At 42.1% G+C, this 24,416-nt stretch overlaps 1 protein-coding gene across 2 annotated transcripts in view; it reads right to left on the reverse strand.

Annotated features, from left to right (window-relative positions):
• LOC126161756 (annulin) overlaps positions 1-24,416 on the reverse strand; it is a 474,725-nt gene that overhangs the window by 38,536 nt on the left and 411,773 nt on the right. For both annotated transcript variants that reach the window (XM_049917807.1, XM_049917806.1), the window contains exons 3-7: positions 22,021-22,148; positions 18,855-18,984; positions 10,358-10,587; positions 3,511-3,685; positions 1,658-1,796 (exon numbers count right to left, since the gene is read on the reverse strand). In XM_049917807.1, coding sequence (XP_049773764.1) covers positions 1,658-1,796; positions 3,511-3,685; positions 10,358-10,587; positions 18,855-18,984; positions 22,021-22,148 — 802 coding nt within the window. The remainder of the gene's footprint in view (positions 1-1,657; positions 1,797-3,510; positions 3,686-10,357; positions 10,588-18,854; positions 18,985-22,020; positions 22,149-24,416) is intronic.

Genomic DNA, 24,416 nt, shown 5'->3' on the forward strand with positions numbered 1-24,416 from the left:
TGAAAAGAAGTGTTAATAGCCATTTAACAGAACACAAAAGGAACTGTCAACAGGGACGTAACGACAAATCAGCTGTAGCAGAACATTTTCTTAAAGATGGTGATCATGAATAAAATTTAGTGAGAGAAGTGTGCTAGCCAGGACACCGCATTATTAAGCACGCATGTGTAGAGAAGCTATAGAGATTCAGAAACACCACCATAATTTTAATAGAAAAGAGGAAGGCTTAAAGTTAGATAAGATATGGCGGTCAACTTTGCACCAATGATGTGACAATCGATTATCTTCAATCACGAATAATGACATTAGTCAGAGATAGACTTACAGTCAACCCCTAATGATGTATGGTGGTGACCTCTATGCGTTCTATATAAATGGGACTGCCATGGCTTGGCAGCCAGTCATTGACTCACCTCGGAAGATGTTGCCCACAGTTGACAATGAAACATCAGGAAGAAGAAGTTTTACAGAGCGACCACAGCCTCTCGACCCAGAAGTTTTAACTAACAAAGACACTGGCCATGAAAGCCTTCACATTACGAGTACCGAGATCATTCATGAAAATATGCTGTCATCTTTGCGGGAGAAGTAATACTGTCAACCAGTAGTTCTCATACTCTTAAGTTAAGGGATAATTCTGGAGACTAGTAAGACGCAACTTCTATTACCAGTAATGACTCATTGAACATTTTTGAGCAGCATTTAAAAATTGAATCACTCAACATGGGTGTTAAATAATCTTTGGTAGAGTGATGATGCACTTTTCATGAAATAATACTGAGTACACTTATAAGATCAGTATTCAAGGGACACTACAGATCCTTTCAATTGCAACACGTATGTTATATTTTGTAAGGTACACAAGCTGTGCTGTGTAATGAATGTAATAAATGTAATGCAGTGAAATATGGGAATTTTATAACAAGTTCCATAAGGTCAAATGATGGCAGCATAAGACTGTTGAAACTGGTTTTCTTGGAACACCAAGCATGTCTTCACTGTGACTACAGCATAGAATATATGTTCATTCCTTCCACATATATGTTGGTTAATGACCACAAGAACAACACGAAACAATTGAGATGTGTGTGGAGGCATAGAGACAATGGTTTTCTTACAGTCAGTGTAAGACGGGAAGAGAAAAGAAAGAGAGAAATAATGATAATATATATCTTGGCTCAAATGATATATGGTGCCTTGAGATGGATTAAGAAAATGTAGATGTAGTTTACAAAAATATATATTGACAGTTTTAAAATATGAATTTTTCTTTAGAGTATGCTTATCTGTGAAAAGAACTATTTTAAGTAGAGAGATACATCCACTTTGACAAGAATTGATGTCCTACCCTTGTTAGAAAAAAATAGTGACTAAACAAACTATAAATATTTCATGAATACCACTTCAATACTGTTGTTTATTTTCAGAAAATCAAAAATAACCTAAAAAGAATTTAAGATAAGTACAAATAATATGAATGGTTTTTCAGGAAGTTCCTAACAGTTCATTTTACATTACATATAATTAAGAATATTTGACACGTGCACATGTATTCAATAAAATACTTGTGGGGTCAAATTTGATTGCTCTTTGCAACAGACTAAAAGTATTGTTTGTATGTAGTGCTTTTTATCACTTTTTAATAAAGCCATCTTACCATATGGAGTCACTGTTCATTTCTTCCATGATCTCACCCTTATCATCAACAAAATAGTCAACTGTCAGACTGTTTTGGGTGTCATGGGCAGCAGAGTATGTTGTTACAGTACGTGCTGGTAGACCCAGAGCTCGGCAAACTGTAAAGAAGTAGTGGTTTCCTTTATTTGTGAGAACCATCTTAGTAAACAAATTACAGATGTTATAAGTGACACCAAAAATACAAAATGAAAGAAAGAAAAAATTATTCTGAACATATAGTACCAACAGACAAGTGTCTGTTGGTACTACACTTTTTGCATTTTGAAGATAAGTACTGGCTAGCAATTCTGCCTCATAATTTACTAATTTCCCCAATTGATTTTTGCTTTGATGTAGTAGTATAAAGAGTTATGACAGACTACAACTTTCCTGGAGATGGAAGGTGGGTGACATCTAGGTACAATTATCATATCTTCAGGTGAGTGGTCACCTGACATTTATTTTATTTACTGCTTCCATCCCAGAACTTCTATTGTCACATTACTTTTGCTATATTACTGACTATAAGCTAAGCAAGAGGACTTTCAGTAAAAATGGATTAATAATATTTGCCAAAAATTACTGAGAGATCAGCACACTTTGGGCTACAACACAGAATTATTTTAGAATAAGCTGAGTTAAGTGAATATTTTTTTAAAAAAGACTGAAGAGCAGTCTTATTGTATGAAGAATTAAATTTGCATTACATGACAACTGAAATGCTGGAGCATGAAACAAACTTGAGAGGATGTGCAGCTTCAGTTACAGGTGAGCTGAGCACTTGATAGTGTTTGTATATTTTTTGATTGAATGATTCATAGTTACAGGCAGAAACAAGCTGCATATTATGGACCTGTCAGTGGCATTATCTCTTACATCATTTTGTTGGTATATTATCAAATAAAAACTGCCAATACCTTCTTAAACCATTACAAGAGGGAAATACAGTAGTAATTGAGATTCAAAAACTAGTAGATAGGTTTTGGAATTTGAGCAGCAAATTAACTGTCAATGGTTCAAATGGGGAAAACATAAAATGGAGAGATAGGCAATAGTAATAAAAGTACTCCCAGAAAAGAGAAAATTGTTAGCATTGAATCTAAATTAAAGAGTTAGGACAGTCTTTTCTGGCAGTATTTCTCTGCTCTCAATTGTAGGCTTGTATTGGATGGAACCACAGACAGATAAGAAGAGATTAGATGCCTTTGCAATGTGATGTGGCTCTACAGAAGAGTGCTGAAAATTATAGGGGCAAATTGTATAAATAATTAAGACATACTGAATCACATTTGGTAGAAAAAATTGTTTGGTACAATTCGAGTAAAAGAAGGGATTGGTTGATATGACAGGTTCCGAGGCATCAAGAAATCATTAATTTGATAATAGAAGGAACTCTGAGAGGCAAAACGTGCAGAGGGAGACATAGCAGATTCAAATGATTGTAAGTTGCAATTTTTATGCAGAGATGAAGCCTTGCATAGGATAGGCTAGCGTGGAGGGCTGCATCAAACCATTCTTCACACTGAAGACCACAGAAAGAACACAAATGAACATTACATATAGCAGTAGTTACAAAGAAAGCCTATGTTTCTCCTAGATTGTGTGATAAGGATGAATGAAATATCAAGTTAAAGTATTCACTGTTTCTGAAAGATACACATAGCAGCTCACATTTGTAACTTATTTCATACTTTAAAAAATCCACAATGAGGATATCATGATTTTATGAAGAATCCAAAGCTACTGTGCCAGATACTATCACAGGATTTAACTGAAATATTTAGCAGTGGAATTCAGTATTTTAATGACTAGTCCACTGACACAACAACTTACCAGTCGTGAGTACCCCTGCAAATACCCAGCACTGACCATATTTCACAGGTTTCTTATTCTTGTAGAATTGCTGCAAGATCTTCATACTACCTATCCATTTTGTAGGTGGAGTACCACCACCATAATCATTAGACCAATTGCCCATTACTGCTCCATTGTCATCTGGAGAGTTTACCTGTAAAATTGTTGATTTGTGTAAAAGGCATTGTCAGTATGTAGTAAGATTCAGGAACTAAGATTTTTGATCCATTAATGGGTGACATACTAATGAAGTAAAGCTTAAAGAAACATTTAAAAGCAAATTAAAATGACTGACAAGGAGAAATGCCAAATCACATAAAAATCATTTGCCCAGATCATAGTAGACATCTCCAGTTTGTTGATAGTTTTTACTGTCATCTCTGTAACAGCAAATACGTTTTCATTGAATATGGCAGTGCACTGTACACATATCTTTATCTGCATTGCTCTGTTCCACAAATACTAAAACAACTACTTCAAGAATTCACATATTTTCAGGCTAATAAAGTCTTGATGTTTATGAAAGCTGATCTCAATAGTGTTAATCTACTTCAAACTTCTTGCTCTTTTTAGTTTCCTACACTGCAGGATTTCTTCCTGTGTCATGATATATTTTTCTGTGTCCTAATTTTTTGCTGATTACACTGGGCAACAACCAAAAAAACGTCATGGGTTTCTCAGCTGATTTAGACTAATTTTGGTGTTCTGAGTCCGAATATCACATTGATTTTGCTCTATCAGGTCAACTTTTTGAGATACAGCCATAGGCCTACATGACCATTTTTCCCTGAAATGTAAGCCTTTTTATAGGCTTCAATATGCTAATATTAGGGGTTTTAAGGGGATTATTCAGGACATATGAAAACAAAAGAAGCCTTTAAGATTGTAACAGTTAATCATTCCAATAGATGCCTTTTTTTCTTACTATAGTATAAAATTTATTCTAATTTTTATTGTCTGACAGTCAACTGCATATTTCTATTACTATTTCAGATTGATATGGCTTCTGCGTGACGTTCATGCATGAATAATCCAGACGTTTTCTGCTACATCTGCGGAGAATACACGCTTTCAGTGGACAGGAAGAACATCACTGGATTTGTGAAAAAGGCCTACCAGGCTTACTTTCAAGTCAAGCTGGGTGACCAAGATAAGCCCTGGGCACCGCACACGGTCTGCAAGAAGTGCGTGGAATACCTCCGGCGGTGGACGAAGGGCACGAAAACTTCACTGAAGTTTGGGATTCCGATGGTTTGGAGGGAGCCCTTTGACCATGCATCGGATTGTTACTTCTGCGCCATCAATACTACTGGCATCAACCGGAAGAATCGGCACAGCCTCCAGTACCCCGACCTTCCATCTGCCCGCCGTCCAGTTGCTCACTGCGAAGAAATTCCTGTACCAGCGTTCACAGAGCTTCCTAACATCGGCGACGAGGCCACCACTGCAGACGAGGGAGGATATATAGCAGACGAGGAGTATGAAGCACAAGATGGTCAGCAGCTCTTTTCACAATGTGAGCTTAATGATCTTGTTCGGGATCTCAGCTTGTCGAAGACTTCATCCGAGCTGTTGGCCTCCAGACTCAAAGAGAAAAATCTACTTGGCGAGGACGCACGTATCACTTTCTTTCGTAGAAGGCATGAGGACTACCTAGTGTACTGCCGAGATGTCGCCGGTCTTCTTGTTAAACTCGGGGCTCCTACATACGATCCGAGAGATTGGCGACTCTTTATTGACAGCTGCAAGCGCTCTTTGAAGTGTGTGCTCCTCCACAACGGGAACGAGTTCGCCTCAATCCCTCTTGCTCACTCCACAACTCTCGTAGAGAAATATGAAGCAGTGAAGTACGTGCTCGACAAAATCCAATATGAGCAGCACCAATGGATCATCTGCGTCGACTTCAAGATAGTGAACTTTCTACTTGGTCAGCAGTCCGGGTTCACGAAATACCCATGCTTTATATGTATGTGGGACAGTCGAGACAGAGCCCAGCACTATGTAAAGAAAGTGTGGCCGCCACGAGAGCAGTTAGTACCTGGTGCGAGAAACATCATAAACGAACCTCTTGTTGACCGGGAGAAGATATTGATCCCACCGCTACACATGAAGCTTGGGTTAATGAAACAGTTCACGCGTGCTCTGGACAAGGATGGGCGGTACTTCCACTACCTGTGCCGAGCCTTTCCGCGACTGACCATTGAGAAGCTGAAGGCCGGCATTTTCGATGGGCCACAGATACGGCAGCTCATAAAGGACACAGAGTTCGAAAACTCCATGAACACGTTAGAGTGCGCCGCGTGGAAATCGTTTGTGCAGGTGGTGAACAACTTCCTGGGGAACACGAAGGCAGCAAACCACGCCAGACTCATCAGCAGCATGATAGAGGCCTTTCAAAAGCTCGGGTGTTTGATGAGTATAAAGATGCACTTCCTGTACTCACACATGGAGAAGTTTCCTGAAAACCTTGGGGCGATGAGCGACGAGCAGGGAGAAAGGTTCCATCAGGACATGCGCCAAATGGAGGATAGGTACCAGGGGAGGTGGGACGCAGTCATGATGGCGGACTACTGCTGGATGCTGAAGAGAGACAACCCAGCAGCTGCTCACAAACGGGAATCGAAGAAACGCCGATTCATGCCGTGAACTCTGAACTTTTGTGTCACGTAACGCTCATTGTTATACTAATATTATGATAAATATGCTTATTTAATTTGATGGAGTAAATAAAAACTTAATGAATTTGCATACGTTGACTTTTATTTCTTGAGGAAAACGGAAAAAATCTTCCGGGGTTTCTCAGCAGATGATACAAAGAAATTTGTTTTTTTACGAAAAATCGATTTTTAAAAATTTCTGTAGCAAAAAATCCTGACCTGATAGAACAAAACCAAGGTCATTTTCGGACTCAGGGCATCAAAATTAGTCTAATTCAGCGGGAAAACCCTAGACTTTTTTAAAAAAATATTTTTTTGTTGTCCAGTGTTATTATTCTTTCTGCTATGCTTCATTAATTTTCCGTACATTTTATCATTTTAATCGACTCTCTGTTTAAAATTTATGTTGCCAAATATTTTTCTTGAATTTCCACTTACACTGCAATTCAGTTTTTGTTTCATTATGGGTTTTGTAGATACTGGGTGCTCTCAATTATCAGCTTAATTCTCCATGCAGCTTCAAATATTTTTGTATCTTCTTGGCAGTGTTTGAGCAGATATCAATTAATGTATTTCACATTATTTTTTGAACACTGCTCCATTGTAATTCAAATTTTCTGACCTTCACTTCTGTTAAATACAACCTCAGAAGAGAGCAGGACGATGTACAGCTTCTGAAGGCAAACTAATCATCATACAATTCCTTCTCTTTTTTTGAGTAATCAGTCTTCTGACGGGTTTGATGTGGTTCACCATGAATTCCTCTCCTATGCCAATCTCTTCAACTCAGAAAAGCACTTGCAACTTACATCCTCAATTATTTCCTGAATGTATTCCAAATCTCTGACTTCCTCAACAGTTTTTGCCCTCTACAGCTCCCTCTAGTACCATGAAAGTCACTCCCTGATGTCTTAACAGATGTCCTACCATTCTGTCCCTTCTCCTTTTCAGTGTTTTCTATGTATTCCTTTCCTCTCTGTTTCTCCACAGAACCTCCTCATTCCTTACCTTACCAGTCCACCTAATTTTCAACAATCATCTGTAGCACCACATCTCAAATGCTTTGATTCTCTTCTGTTCCAGTTTTCTCATAGTCCATGTTTCACTACCATGCAATGCCATGCTCCAAAGATACATTCTCAGAAATTTCTTCCTCAAGTTAAGATCTATGTTTGATACTAGAAGACTTCTCTTGAGCAGGAATGTACTTTTTGCCAATGCTAGTCCTACTGTCTGTCATTGGTTATTTTGCTGCCTAGGTAGCAGAATTCCTTAACTTCATCTATTTCGTGACCAGCAATCATAATGTTAGATCTCTCGCTGTTCTCATTTCTGCTATTTGTCATTACTTTCGCCTTTCATTGATTTACTCTCAATCCATATTTTGTACTCATTAGACTATTCATTCCATTCAGGAGATCCCATAATTCTTCACTTTCACTCAGGGTAGCAATGTCACCAGCGAATCATATTGTTAACATCCTTTCACCTTGACCTTTAATCCCACTCCTGAATAGTGGTAGCTGCTGTGTAAGAGCAAAAGAGCATATGAACAACCTAATTTTTGGACACCTTGCGGATTTATTGGTTATTTTTCTTTGAATAATGTTAAACTTACCATAGATGGTGCAGTCTGAAAGATATCACACTTAAATCTACCACGTGGCTGCTTCTCTAGACTCCATGAAATTTGGCATCAGGATCGCGAGCACACGTTCAGTTGTGCACGTTTGAAGAAGCTTTTGCGCATGTGTAACTCATGTGACGTAATTACCTTATGGGTCAAATACATAGGCCTACGGATTTGATAAACAATGCGCGCTCACAATGTGCACAGTGGTAGCACATTGCGGCAAACTTTTATTCCTGTTTGCTTAGCAAGGATCCTGCTATATGACAGCACACTCCTCAGATAGGCTAATTCATTCACTATATGTTATAGTGAAATTAGATCAGACGTCAGAGTATGTTAAAGTTGTACAGACAGTAAACCTATATTGTGGATTTCTGAATGAGTTGTGGTATAATTTGAATTTGAGGCACTGAGAATTATGAGGGCCTAAAGTACCTATACGTCGATTGTGAGATTGTAGCACTTATTCGTGCTTATGAAATCTGTTGATCGTATAGTGAGTCAGGTTTATCTGTACTGTAGGCCGACTTTGTGTATATGAAAATTCACCAAAAGCTGTCTGGCCCGTTTCTCTGATGTTGGTAGACGTTAATAATTGAGTTTAGTCATTTCCACATATGGCACCTTGGGTTGGGAGTTGGTTGTCTATCTTGCGGGAATCAGCTTATGCGTGCAGTGTAAACATGAACTATGTTGAATATATTTTAAATGTTATTGGAAAATTAAGGCTGTGAGGATGGGTCGTGAGTCGTGCTTGGGTAGTTCAGTCGGTAGAGCACTTGCGCGCGAAAGGCAAAGGTCCCGAGTTGGAGTCTCGATGTGACATCTGGCACACAGTTTTAACCTACCAAGAAGTTTGTTATTAGCGCACACTCCTCTGCAGAGTGAAAATCTCATTCTGGGAACAGAAAAGTAAATTACCAGGAAATGTAGCTGCAAAGAAACTAGGGCTCCGAGAACAGATCCTTCGACATGTTGACGAAATCAAATAGGCATGACTACAAGCGAACATTTAATAAGGAAGTGTACACTTTGCACAAGTTGTTCCATGGGTGCAGTGTAAGAATATCTGCTTTTTAGCCCAGAAGTAAATTCGTGAACTGGTACATCTGTCAGGGATCTTGTACATTTGTCTGAACAAATGGAAAAGCACGAAAACTCCCACTTACACAAAAATGCGTAATGGAGAGTTGCAAAAGATTACACATTATTTCGTTATTGCCATAAACTGTACTTAATTATGTACAAAACAACAAAATTCCACAAGAACAATTCTTTCTTTTGTTAGATATGTTATGCGTCTTATTATTATTGTTATTATTACTGTTGTTATTATTATTGTCAGTGACTGTAGTTGCATAAACTTGTTGATAAGCATAACTGTTTTACAGCAGATGATATTAATTTCACACTCTCAAATTTATTTGAATCTAAAACTTGTGAACACCCGGAGTGTATACTCACGAGCCGCCACTGCTCCTGAACCTTTCTTTTATTTCCATAATTGCTTCTTTGATGTAGAGATTGAACAGTAGGGCCGAAAGACTACATCCCTGTCTTACATCCTTTGTAATCGGAGCTCTTCGTTCTTGGTCGTCCACTCTTATAATTCCCCCTTGGCTCCTGTACATATTGTATGTTACACGTCTCTCTCTACAGCTTAACCTTATTTTTCTCAGAATTTCGAATATCTTGCACCATTTTTCATTGTCTAACGCTTTTTCCAGGGCGACAAATCCTATGAACGTGTCTTGATACTGATAACAACGTGTTACAAATATTTAACGCATCAGTCAATACAGCAGCTGGGCATACTTCCAGACACACGGGCGCAGCCGGTTGTGGCTGCCTCTCCAGGCGAGGCCTGTGTCATTCAACACATACTCCTGCAGCAGTTCTTGGCCCTCCAAGAACACCTATCTTTCTATCTGACAATCCAATTGGGATATTCTTGTTAGCAGCTGCTAATGTTTTTTTCTTGACATGTCTCATGCAAACACAGTACATATAACTCACATAAGCTACCAGGATGGATCTGCATGACACCACAGATAAGAGAATTATCAGGTGGTGCCCCCTCTATAATCACAGTTCCCGATGTACATCTGCACAATGATGCTAAAGTTGGAGGCAGCCAGACCAAATCTTGATGGAGAATTGAGACAAGTACACTATATCTTGGCACTGTGTTTCACTCTCTCCCTTCTTTCATCATCGTACAACACAAACATGACACCATAGCACACACAGTCGTTACAGGGATCCTTAAGGGCAAATTCTCATACACGGTATGGAAACAGACGATTGGGCGCAGAGACAGAAAACCCTTACATTTAGCGAACTGAACAATCCCTCGGAGACTCCAAGCCAACAATACCATGTGACTGTCTCTTTTGTTAGACATTTACCAAACGCTGCTAGCAGGTATCATTTTAAACTCCATCCGAACAGTTGTTCAGGGTGCTTCTAACAACAAAATTGCTATGCAAGGAAGCTAACATGTAAAACGTATTCACGCAGATGATGTGGTACTCACTGCTGCTGAGATGGCTCTGCAGACCCTCACAGGATCTCCGCACTCACTTGGGCGAACGCCGCCGATCTTGCTGACGAGATAGAGGGCACAGTCGAGGATGTCCTTCTCAAACTGGGCATACTTCCAGACACACGGGCGCAGCCGGTTGTAGCTGCCTCTCCAGATGAGGCCTGTGTCATTCAGCACATACTCCTGCAGCAGTTCTTCTCCCTCCAGGAACACCTGGTCCTCTGCCAGGCGAGAGAAACAAGGTAATGAACATTTCTTGTAAGTCACTGCCATTTCTTTTTAATCCACACTTTCAAATTACATGAGGCACATAACAGAGCATACGTTGTGGAAATTTTGGAAATTTGTGGTAAGACCCATATGACCAAACTGCTGAGGTCATCGGTCCCTAAGCTTATACACTACTTAATCTAACTTAAACTAACTTACGGTAAGGACAACACACAGACCCATATCCGAGGGAGGAGTCGAACGTCCGACGGGGGGAGCCGCGCGAACCGTGACAAGGCGCCCCAGACCAAGCGGCTACCCCGCGCGGCTCATACGCTGTGGTGGAAGGAATATAAGACAACTCTAATCCCGAGATTTGAGGAAATGGTGTTTCAGTGCTGAGAGTGCGACTATTACATTTTGTGAACATTTGCTGGAAGCAGAAAAGATCCCACCCCCCAAAGAATGGATGTTAGCAAAGGTTGAATCAGTGTTCAAGGGAGGGACACAATTTATATTCCAAAATAACTATAGTGCTTATAAAAAGAACTGTGGAGGTCCTTTTGGACAGAGACTAAGGCGTATTCTGCAGCGATTGTTCGTGTATCGCCGCTCTATTCAGGATACAGCAAATAACTGAAAGGCACACTCATTGACTATATAAAAGTGTTCGGTAGATATATTCCTATAAGACAAATGCTGTGGGGAATACTCTCTGAAAAAGGCTTTCCAAGCCGTAATCACAGAACTCGTTTTTTAAATTATGTGTAAGGACACCACTATATTATTAGTGACTGGAGCTCCTGCTGAGATCCAGTTAATGCCCCACTTCAGCTTAGGCTCTGCTGCAACTGACACTGAGCTTTATTTCACAAATTCTAACATTGGTAGATGACTTTTGACAATTGTTGACTGATAACGTATACACGAGGGCGTGCTGAAAGGTAACTCCTTCGAATTTTTTATGTGAAAACTCTTAAACCTTCTTAAATAAAAGAAACGTTATTAACATACTACATCTTTATTCTATGTCTACACATTTGCAGCCCTCTATCGCTAGAGAGCTCCGAATTGTAGCGCATGATACAGCGGTGTGTAACGTAACTATGTCGATGCGTGAGAAACAGCGTGCTGTAATCGAGCTTCCAATTAGAAGAATTCGTCCACACACGAAGCACCATCTCCTTCCGCATGACAATGACAGACCACACACGAGCGATGTGATATATGCAACAGTTCCAAGCTTTGAGTTCACTGTTATTGATCGTTCCACCATACAGTTACGACTTGGCCCCACTCGACTTCCATCTGTTTCCAAAATTTAAAGAACACTTTTGAGGAATTCACTTTGGTAGTGATGCAACATTGCAACCAGAGGTGAAATTGTGGCTCCGTCAACTAAGTCAAACATACGCTATACAGTGACGGTATCAACAAACAGTTCTCCCGCTGGGAGAAACGTGTTTGTCGTCAGGGTGACTATGTTGAGAAATAAATATGTAGATATGAAGAATAAAGATGTAGAATGTTAATAACGTTTGTTTTATTCAAAAAGCCTTAACAGTTTTCGTATAAAAATTCAAAGGCATTACTTTTCATGAGGCCCTGTATCAGTTGTTTTATTGTACACTTCAGTTCTGAACTCTTGAACAATAGAATAATAATCCCGTCACTTCTCCTAGAAGGACAGAGTGGACTTAGATGAGGACGTCCTAGTAGCGACTCGATGCAATCGTGCCGCCGTTTCCTCGTTGCAGTGAACTTCTGTCCCTTAGTGAATGCCTCCTAGCACCACGGAGTGCAGCGTGAGCACATCGGTTGCCTATACTGCGTAGAACTGACGCCCGCGTCCCGGGACAGGAGTGGGGAGAGAGTGAGGCCAGAGGTCGGAGGCTGTGACCTGTCAAACGGCTAACTCCATTCCGGAGGAACGCGGGGCACGGGCCGCGATCCGACACGCACCATCTCCAGCTTCATCTGCTGGACTGCAGCCGTCATACTGCTGTCGGCGTACGTCGGCAATATGGTAGTCTGCTAACCGGACAGAAACGATGAGGTGCCAAAAGTCATGCTGTACCTCCAATATATACTACTGGCCACTAAAATTGCTACACCAAGAAGAAATGCAGATGATAAACGGGTATTCATTGCACAAATATATTATACTAGAACTGATATGTGATTACATTTTCACGCAATTTAGGTGCATAGATCCTGAGAAATCAGTTCTCAGAACAACCACCTCTGGCCGTAATAACGGCCTTGATACGCCTGGGCATTGAGTCAAAAAGAGCTTCGATGGCGTGTACAGGTACAGCTGCTCGTGCAGCTTCAGCACGATACCATAGTTCATCAAGAGTAATGACTGGCGTACTGTGACGAGGCAGTTGCTCGGCCACCATTGATTAGACGTTTTCAGTTGGTGGGAGATCTGGAGAATGTGCTCGCCAGGGCAGCAGTCGAAGATTTTCTGTATCCAGAAAGGCCCCTACTGGACCTGCAACATCCAGTCGTGCATTATCCTGCTGAAATGTAAGGTTTCACAGTGATCGAATGAAGGGTAGAGCCACGTGTCGTAACACATCTTAAATACAACGTCCACTGTTCAAAGTGCCGTCAGTGCGAACAAGAGGTGACCGAGACGTGTAACCAATGGCACCCCATACCATCACGCCGGGTGATACCCCTGTATGGCGATGACGAATGCACGCTTCCAATGTGCGTTCACCGCGATGTCGCCAAACACGGATGCGACCATCATGATGCTGTAAACAGAACCTGGATTCAACCGAAAAAAATGACGTTTTGCCATTCGTGCACCCAGGTTAGTCGTTGAGTACACCATCGCAGGCGCTCCTGTCTGTGATGCAACGTCAAGGGTAACCGAAGCCATGGTCTCCGAGCTGACAGTCCATGCTGCTGCAAACGTCGTCGAACTGTTCGTGCAGATGGTTGTTGTCTTGCAAACGTCCCCATCTGTTGACTCAGGGATCGAGACGTGGCTGCACGATCCGTTACAGCCATGCGGATAAGATGCCTGTCATCTCGACTGCTAGTGATACGAGGCCGTTGGGATCCAGTACGACGTTCCGTATTACCCTCCTGAACCCACTGATTCCATATTATGCTAACAGTGATCGGATCTCGACCAAGGCGAGCAGCAATGTCGCGATACGATAAACCACAATCGCGAAAGGCTACAATCCGACCTTTATCAAAGTCGGAAACGTGATGGTACGCATTTCTCCTCCTTACACGAGGCATCACAACAACGTTTCACCAGGCAACGCCGGTCAACTGCTGTTTGTGTATGAGAAATCGGTTGTAAACTTTCCTCATGTCAGCACGTTGTAGGTGTCGCCACCGCCGCCAACCTTGTGTGAATGCTCTGAAAAGCTAATCATTTGCATATCACTGCACCTTCTTCCTGGCGGTTACATTTCGCGTCTGTAGCCCGTCATCTTCGTGGTGTAGCAATTTTAATGGCCAGTAGCGTAGTATCGGACTCCTTTTGCCTGGCATAGTGCAGAAATTCGACGTGGCATGGACTCAACAAGTCGTTGGAAGTCTCCTGAAGAAATACTGAGCCATGCTACTGCTTCTATAGTCTTCCATAACTGCGGAAGTGTTGCCGGTGTAGGATTCTGTGCACGAACTGTTCTCTCGATTACGTTCTAAATGATCAATGCGACTCGTGTCGGGAAATCTGAGTGGGCAAACCACACGCTAGAATTTCCCAGAATGTTCTTCAAACCAATTGCGAATAACGTAGGCCCGGCGACATGGCATATTGTCAGCCCTAAAAATCCCGTCGTTGATTGGGAACATGACAGCAAATACAATATTGCAGTGCCTCTGTTATTCTGATGACGATGCACTGCAGTGACCACAGCCGTTGAGAACACATCAGATGAATTCGCAGTTGCGAATAGTGACTACCATCGGCTGTAGAATGGAATGATGACAATGAAAAGTTGTGCCGGAGCAGGACACGAACCCGGATTTCCAGCTTACCATTTGGCTATCCGTGCGCGACTCAGGCCAGACCCAAACTTCCATATGTCGTCAACCATACGTCTACGATTTGTACTCGCACATCCATTATGTGTATTCCGTCACACATCAGACGTTGTGCTTGAAAGTCGCATGGCCGGTATCGGCAGATAAATACGATATTGAACTGCCTGTGTTATTCTGACGACGATGCACTGCGGCGACCACAGCCTTTACGAAACACATCAGATGAATTCGCAATTACGAATACATAATGGATGTGCGAGTACAGATCGTAGATGTGGTTGACGACACAAGGAAGTTTGGGTCTGGCCGTGAGTCGTGTTCGGATAGCCGAATGGTAAGGCGACCGCTCGCGATAAGCGGGAAATCCGGGTTCGAGACTCAGTCCGGCATAAATTTCCATTGTCGTCATTCCATTCTACAGCCGATGGTAGTCACTATTCGCTATTGCGAATTCATCTGATGACAGCAAATGGTCTCCAAATAGCCGAACATGACCGTTTCCAGTCAATGATTGGTTCAATTGGACCGGGGGATCCAGTCGATTCCACGTAAACACTACCAGCTTGCACAGATCCTTGTTGACAATGTGGGTCCGTGGCTTCGTGGGGTCTGCGCCGCACTCGAACCCCATCATCAGCTCTTTCCAACTGAAATTGGAACTCATCTGACCAGGACACGGTTTTCCAATCGTCTGGAGTCCAGGCGATATGGTCGCGAGCCCAGGAGATGTCGTGCTGTCAACAAAGGCACTCGCTTTGGTCATCTGCTGCCGAAGCCCATTAACGCCAAATTTCGCCGCACTGTCCTAACGGATACGTTCATAGTACATCCCACAGTGATTTCTGTGGCTATTTCACGTAGTGTTGCTTGTTTCGTAGCGCTAATAAATCTACGAAAACGCCGCTCGTCTCGGTGGTCTAGTGAGGTCATCAGGCGCAGCGTTGCCCGTGGTGAGAAGTTACTCCTGAAGTTTGGTATTCTCAGCACACTCTTGACACTGTGGATCTCAGAATACTGAATTCCCTAACGATTTCCGAAATGGAATGTCCTACGCGTCTAGCTGCAACTAATATTTCGTCGTGCGGCCATTACCAAGTAGGAAACCTTTTCACGTAAATCACCTGAGTGCGAGCGATAGTTCTGCCGAAGCACTGCCCTTTTATACCTTTTGTACGCGATACTACCGCCATCTGTATTTGTGCATATCGCTATGCCATGACTTTTGTCACCTCAGTGTATTACACACTCGTATAAAACCGCCTCTACACTTGATAAGGGTTCCAATTCGGTGTGCAAGTATATTCGCATGAAGCCACTCACTGTAGGTTAGATACCATAGAGCTAGAAAATTGAAGGGATGTTGTCGGTTGCTACGTTTTAGCTTCTGTTCCAGTTACTCCCAGAAATTTCATGTAGGATTAAGATCTCGAGATTTGGTATTGTAGTGGGGATACCACAGGGTGGTTGAGTGTTCGACAAACGAGGAAAGTGTGCGTCAAGCTATGTGAACAAGGCTGTTTTTATATCTGAAGGAGGGAGTGTTCACAGAATACTCAACATGAAGATGTAGAATAAAGGGCAAAAACTGGCCACCGAGAAGACTGAAGTAAACATCTTAAGTTCAAGTTCACGGTAATCGAAATGATAGGGTCCAAATCGTGGCGCGGAACACGCGCACGAAAAGATCACACAACCGCCTTCAGCCTGAGTTAGTCGTATATCCTCCACACGCTCCAGGTTACACTCTACATTGGGCTGCCGGTAGAATCGACTTCGTGCATCGTTTCAAAAGATGTAAAACCACGACATGATGGTCGGAACGCCTTACACGCCTCCAGTAAGCAAATGTCCAGTTTCTGTGCTGTTCAGCCAAAAAAAGCTACACAGCTTTGTAATGCTGTGAGCAATAGTGGCCTTTCGCGGGGACTTTTTTTCCCTCTCTTACACCAGTCGCTGCGTCTCAGAGTAGAACTCTACACCCTCAGTTTTTTGCTCGATTTACTCAAATCTCTCTCTTCCTCTACGGGCCTTAGAGTCGATAGCTCCTCTAGTACCATGACAGTTATTCTCCAGTATCATAACACATGTCTTATCATCATATTCCTACTTCTTCTCAATGTTTTTCAGATGTTCCTTCCTTCGCTGATACTGCATGGAACCTCCTCATTCCTCCTTACCAGACCACCTAATTTTCAACATTATTCTGTAGCGCCACATCTCAAATGCTTCGACTCTCTTCTGTTGCGGTTTTCTCACAGTTCACGATTCGCTACCGTACAATGCTGTGCTCCAGACGTACATTCTCAGAAATTTCTTCCTAAAATTAAGGCCTCAGTTTGACCCTAGTAGAATATTTTTGGCCACGAATTCCCTCTTTGCTCGTGCTAGTCTGGTTTCTATGTCCTCCTTCCTTCCTCCGACATGAATTATTTTGCTTCCCAGATAGCAGAATTCCTTTACTTTTGGAAGTCCAGTGCATGCAGATCCCTTCGCAACATTCGCTTGCAAACTGGCTGCGGGGATCCGCATATTCTGACAGCACCAGTTCCTCCCGAGTTTTTATATCGTGATACACGCTTGCGAGTCCTGCTCTGTTCCTTGCAGACACGATAAACAGTCAGCGTTGACGTGCCAGCAAAACGGTTCATTGCAGACATGCCGAAATCTATCGTGGAATAAATATAATTTGATATTCCTTTCGCGAAAGGTACGGTGTTGGTACAGTCCTCTTCGAGTACAGGTTCCCTAAATTCATCCAACAGGGTTTGGCGCGCGCTACGTAGTCTTACTTTCGGAGGTAAACTGTTTTGCACAGCAGTCCTAGGGGATCTACAGTTTAAAGTGAAATGCGCTCCGTCATTGTGCTACAGATTTTTTCATGTGTGCGACATCATTGTACAACTGATTAAGCGATTGATCTGTTGTGATGAAATGACAACACGACTGTAAGGGATTTGAAGTCGAATTTATTTCATGGTTGATTCGTGTGTGATTTATGGTCAAATATTTGACACATTATGACATGTGCTAAGATGATTCAAAACAATTTGAGAATTGATAACATGCCGAAATCGATCGTGGAAGAAACATGATTTGATATTCCTTTCCGTCATCTGCTGAGAATGTTCTCATTTCATGACTAACACACGGTTGCGGCGCCAACCAGAGTGAAAAATGTTAACTTTCTGCCGCGCGGGATTAGCCGAGCGGTCTAAGGCGCTGCAGTCAAGGACTGGGCGGCTGGTCCCGGCGGAGGTTCGAGTCCTCCCTCGGGCATGGGTGTGTGTGTTTGTCCTTAGGATACTTTAGGATAAGTAGTGTGTAAGCTTAGGGACTATTGACCTTAGCAGTTAAGTCCCATAAGATTTCACACACATTTGAACATTTTTTGTTAACTTCCTAATAATCTTGATATCGACAAGATGTTAGACTCTAACAAGTTTTCAGTATTCTGGTCACAAAAATTTCTTCTCTCATAGGAATTCGTATGATTTCGAACGTAGATCAGTTGCGGTTATGAGTACTGAGCGATTCTTTGCCGAAGAATTGAATTGCATCCACTGCTGTCAGCGACGAACTTTCACAACGCAAGAGTGCCTGTAGAGACGAAGTGGAATGCTTCCATCGCGTCAAAAACTTTATCATCGGAAGATCGTCTGCTTCTTGAGGCTCAAAAGATATTATCATGATTATTAATAGGCAAAGGATAATACGACGATTGCTTCAGTTAACAACGTTATTGGGGTACTTGTACAACGAGCTGAAGCAGAAGCGGCCAAAATTAAAGATTTCTCTTGCACCAGGAGAATGCAGCTATCTATATATTGTTCATTTCGATGATAAAATGCTCCTTAAAGTGGTTTGGAGCAGTGAAATATCCTTTGAATAAGTTGTGAGGGATTACTACGCACAACTGGCAACAGCTTTCTTTTCTGAGAAAATAAGGAGAACTGATTCTCCATGGATCAGGTACACCAAGCTCAAACAACATTAACTGGGAAATAAAATTTTGTTTTTGCTAAAGCAATGTACGCATTTTTTTATCGAACTTGGGAGGGCTTCCTTGCACTTCATCAAAGAAAGACGTACACACGCTGCTGCAGTTACAACAGCATACTGTGATAATAATCTAGATTCCTCTTCCATTTCGTTTTTGAAATGCCAAACCATTTTTAGTCAGTTAAAGCTGTGTGACAACTCCGAGACTCATGGGCGAAATCTACAATTACAAGTCTTAGGCTGGTGAGTAAGTACTTACGTCGGCACCAGGGGTTGTACAGGATATAGAACGGGTCCTTGTAGCTGTAGCTGACTGCGCCATCGTTCTTCAGTTTGGTGTCGATGTCCATTTTCCATTTTCCCACAATAGCATCTGCCGCCGGAGTAATCTGTAAGCACAAAACCATTGCTGTGTACGACTATTCATTACCTTAACGAAAATGCTATGCAAGATGTATATGAACAATACCGACATATAGTTTCTCGTGTCCAGTGGTTCGCTTCAGACCGTTAATACTGTTGGTGGATGCCTGAAAAACTTCCAATAATGACTTCAAAGTAGACGATGAGCTTTCGAGTATTTTGAAGGTTGCCTAGTCGCAGGACAGTGACTCTTCCAGTACTGCTAACAGGCAATGAAGATGCACATAAAGAAAAGTTTGAAGTTTAACGCACTGAAAAGTAATTCGGTATTGTGCCCTTAGAGAGCATAGCTTTCTATTTCAAAATAGTAAACAACCAACGGTCTATCGAAATAAATTTGGGTAAACTCCCGTGTAAGGACTTATAACCTCGTAGAATACCTCAAATACACACACAAAAAAAGTTTTGGTTCACCTCGGTTCCGAGACTTCCGGAACCTGTGCAGAAAATTGGAATAGAGATCAACATAAACATAATTTCCGCCCTTTTTATTGCTCATGAAAACCACACGTTGCATGTTGTACCACCATACAGTGAGACCTTCAGAGATGGTGGTCCAGATTGCTGTACACACCGGTACCTCTAATACAGAGTAGCACGTCCTCTTGCATTGATGCATGCCTGTATTCGGCGTGACATACTATCCACAAGTTCATCAAGGCACTGTCAGTTCAGATTGTCCCACTCCGCAGCGGCGATGCGGCATAGATCTCTCAGAGTGGTTGGTAGGTCACGTCGTTCGTAAACAGCCCTTTTCAATCTATCCCAGTACGTTCGATAGGGTTCACGTCTGGATAATATGCTGGTCACTGTATTCGAGCGATGTCGTTATCCTGAAGGAAGTCATTTAAAAGATGTGCACAATGAGGGTGCGAATTGTTGTCCATGAAGACGAATGCCTCGGCAATACGCTGCCGATATGATTGCACTAACGGTCGGAGGATGGCATTCACGTATCGTACAGCCGTTACGGCGCCTTCCATTACCACCAGCGGCGTACGTCGACCCCAGACAATGGCACGCCAAAATAGCAGGGAACTTCCACCTTGCTGCACTCGCTGGACAGTGAGTCTAAGGCGATCAGCCTGACCGGGTTGCCTCCAAACACATCTCCGACGATCGTCTGGTTGAATGCATATGTGACACTCATCGGTGAAGAGAACGTGATGCCAATGCTGAGCGGTCCATTCGGTTTGTTGTTGGGCCCATCTGTACCGAGCTGCATGGTGTCGTTGTTGCAAAGATGGACCTCGCCGTGGACGTCAGGATGGATTTGCGTATCATGCAGCCTATTGCACACTGTTTGAGTCGTAACACAACGTCCTGTGGCTGCACGAAAAGCATTATGGAACATGGTGGCATTGTTGTCAGAGTTCCTCCAAGCCATAATCCGTAGGTAGCAGTCATCTACTGCAGTAGTAGCCCTTGAGCGGCCTGAGTGAGGCATGTCATCGACAGTTCCTGTCTCTCTGTATCTCCTCCATGTCCGAACAACATAGCTTTGGTTCACTCCGAGACGCCTGGACACTTCTCTTGTTCAGAGCCCTTCCTGGCACAAAGTAACAATGCGGACGTGATCGAACCACGGTATTGACCGTCTAGGCATGGTTGACCTAAAGACAACACGAGCTGTGTATCTCCTTCCTGGTGGAATGACTGCAACTTATCGGCTGTCGGACCCCCTCCGTCTAATAGGCGCTACTCATGCATGGTTGCTTACATCTTTGGGAGGGGGGGGGGGGGGAAGGGTTTAGTGACATCTCTGAACAGTCAAAGGGACTCTGTTCAGCCAGGGTGGGCTATAGCAGGTTCGGAACCAAATTTCAGACCTTCAAGAGATCGCAGTATGTTCGTGACGTAGGGTGACTTGATAAATATGTTCCATCTTTGGCGTCTAGTGGTGCGAGGGAGGATGAGAGTGACACTTGCACGCCTGCCAAAGCTGACTATTGTTCTTCAATATGTAGGCTACTTTCACTATGGATTGTTGATGCTCTGTCCCTATACCTATACCCAATTTTAACTTGCCATACATAAGCAGAATGTTAATAACAATAATATCAATAAATTTATAAATATTTCAAAACAATAATAAACTAATAATTTGTTTACATCAGCGCATAGTCCACCGGTATAGCTGAACTTGGAAGAAACTGGAAAATTGAGAGAAGTACATCATTTGGAAATTTGACAAGTATGTGCATCTTGCAGTGATTTAAGGAACTTTCCTAACTTTTACATGGTCGTAATTTACACCATATAAAATCGAAATGCGCTCTCTCCACAATCAGTATTTCACTTAGTAATAAGTTTTAGATCACAGATCTGAATACTACAGGTATACAAGAGTGTAAATTCGGGTAATGCTGTATAGGAACGCAGCCTTTCTCGGAGAACTGCACTGATGGAATATTCTCAGAATATCATCCGAGAGACAGGGTTGTCCTGTAGCAACGTTTTACTGACTTTCTTAGTCACCATTTTCAGGTGAAGATTACGAGCAGGAAACTCGTTGAACGGTCGATACAAGGCGACGTTGCCATTCAGCTGATGTCACGAGAAGATTCTCTTTGAGTTATTTCTGCCTGCTTTTAGACTCGGCCAATCTTCCTGATTTTTTTGCCTGTGTGGAAGTTCTTTCCCTTCAAGCCTTGCCTTATAGAACTTCTTCGGACTCCAAAACATGTCTGATTTGTTTTGGCGGTACATAAGGCCAGCATGTGGATGGGTGCCTTTAGTTGTGAGGAACGCCTTCTGCAGCCGGCAAGACTGACAGCTCACCGTCTGAGGCTATCTCTGAAAAATAGAATTCCTTGCCATTTTAGACAGCTCTACTCTTCATGAGACATTATTCACGAAAAGGTGGCTAAAAAGTTTGGAAACTAATAGATGTAAAATATAAATGGTTTTGGTGAATTGTTCTTCGGACAGGGACGTGGCCGCCATGACACTCCCCTCCGCTGCACTCTGGTTGCACTAGCAGGCGGCGGACGCGCGCTCACCTGTATGCGCAGGATGTCGTCGGCGCTGGAGTCCAGCACGGCGTTCCAGGCGGCTCCAGACTCGGCGCCCTTGGCCAGCAGCGGCACGGCCACCAGCGTGCCCTGTCCGTAGCTCGGCTTCTCCGCGTCTGTGCAGACACACAACAGGCACAACAGTCAGCAAACACAGCTCCACTGCCTTGAGCATTTGAATATACGGGTTACAAATGTAACTCAAAAGTTTTCTTTAGCAAGACTCTACTTCCTGTTAAACTAAAATTAAAATTGTAGATGATTACTGCAATTATTTCATGACCATTCTGTGACGTCTAAATGGATAAGCGTTCAGTTTCTTCAGTGCCAAGCCACTTAGGCGTAACTGTAGATGACGCGAAGTTTTTCTTAAGAAATCCGCATTCAGTCACCTTTACATAAAGAAATACCCCTGGTACTTGAGGTATTATACATAATGTATACGTAAGTCTGTGGCCACATCACCAGAAACAGACTCTTGAAACTGCATTTTTTCTGCTGTTTGTAGCTCTCTATGAAGAGGAAGTAAATTCTAGATGCAATTTTGGTAAACAATGCTTATTATGAACGATATATCGAAAGTTTATCTCTCCCGAGTGGAATGTACATGTATTTCGTGCAAACATTAAAAAACAAAGCGGTGAGTTTCTCCGACGTTTTAGGAAAAACATAATTCCTTCACTTTAATTCAAGAAGGAATACTCCCACGATTATGCTGCTCAAATCTCAGAATATCTCTAGATCTTTAGAAGCAAGTTTTTGACTTATATGCATAAAATACTTATGGACTGCGCTCGAGAATGACAGACTACATATGCCCTAAGCCAATTAAAGTGAATGCTAAGTTGGTATCTTGAACAGGCCAACCGATTTCCTTTCTTATCCTTCTCAGTCGAGATTTGGTTCATTCTCTAATGATCTCATCGTCGTCGGAACGTTAAATCCTACCACCTTCTATCCTTCTACCTTGTACAGATCCGGAACTGACTGCCAACAGAGAAAAGTCTTAATTATTCAGTAAATGTCATCACGGCACGTTCTCTGTGGAGTCAGAAATTCACCCTGCTACCATAGACTTCCTTCATATTCACTTTGGTACTGTGAACTGTCTTTTGTTTTTGACAACAATAACAAAACGATTTCGCAATGTAGTAGCTGGTTACAACCATTCAATGGTCATTCTCACACTGCACATATATAAAAAATAATGGAGAGAAGGAATCACTCTCGAATCTGTAAAAGTGGCTACTCCTTTCATGAACGTAAACATGAATGATTAGACAAAGGGATTTCATTCTGACTATAAAACCTACCTACTGCTCACCATACTTATGTAGATGATGCAATAAAACGCTATGTCACCTCTTACAGCATATGGTTTTACGTATAATTTTATTCTTATTTTATAATTCCATGGATTGTTGATGGCAGATTTTATAGATTCTATAATGATTCTTTGTCTCTTCTGTTTTATCTGAATACAGTCCGATGATGTCCAATGACTGGTCGAAACAGGTAACTAAATTGTGAAATACTCTTCAGATTGTTGTCACATAACATAATGGTCAGTCAGTCATCTCCGACGTTGTTTAGTCCTTACAATGAGACAGCTGTGCAGGAAACTCAGAAGAGATTTGCAAAGGTATATCAACGTTCGGGAAGAAGAAATAAAAATGTTGAGGTTTGCCGATGACATTGTATTTCCGTCCAAGACATCAGAAGACTTGTAAGAACACCTGGAAGGAATGGATAGTGCCTTGAAACGAATCTATAAGATGAACTTCGACAGAAGTAAAACATTGTACTCAAATTAAATCAGACGATGATGAGTAATTAGGTTAGGAAATGGGACAGGGGAAGATGAGTTGGCAGTAAAATAACTGACGATGGCCGAGATAGGGAGGATATAAAACGTAGATTGACAGTAGCAAGACAGAATTTCTGAAAAAGAGAAGTTTGCTGACATCGAATATAAAATTTAAGTGTCAGGAAGTCTTTTCTGAATCTATTTGTCAGGAGTATTGCCTTGTACGGAAATTTAACGTGAACAGTAAACAGGTTACACAAGAGAAGCTATTAAATTGTGGTACTACAGAAGAATGCTCTGGTATTAGATGGGTAGATCGAATAACTAATGAGGATGTAGTGAAGGGAATTGGAGAAATAATATCTCTGGCATCAAGTACTCCTCAGGGTAGTAATGGTGGAAAGTAATGTTTTATTTATTTATTTATTTATTTTTTATTCACGAGTCCTCGGAGTGGTTTGATGCGGCCCGCGATGAATTCCCCTCCTGCACTAATCTCTTCAACTCAGAGTAGCACTTGCACCCTTTGTACTTAATTATTTGTTGGATTTATTCATATCTCCATCTTCCCCTATAG

The sequence above is a fragment of the Schistocerca cancellata genome, chromosome 2, assembly GCF_023864275.1.
Source record: "Schistocerca cancellata isolate TAMUIC-IGC-003103 chromosome 2, iqSchCanc2.1, whole genome shotgun sequence".
Taxonomy (NCBI): Eukaryota; Metazoa; Arthropoda; class Insecta; order Orthoptera; family Acrididae; genus Schistocerca; species Schistocerca cancellata.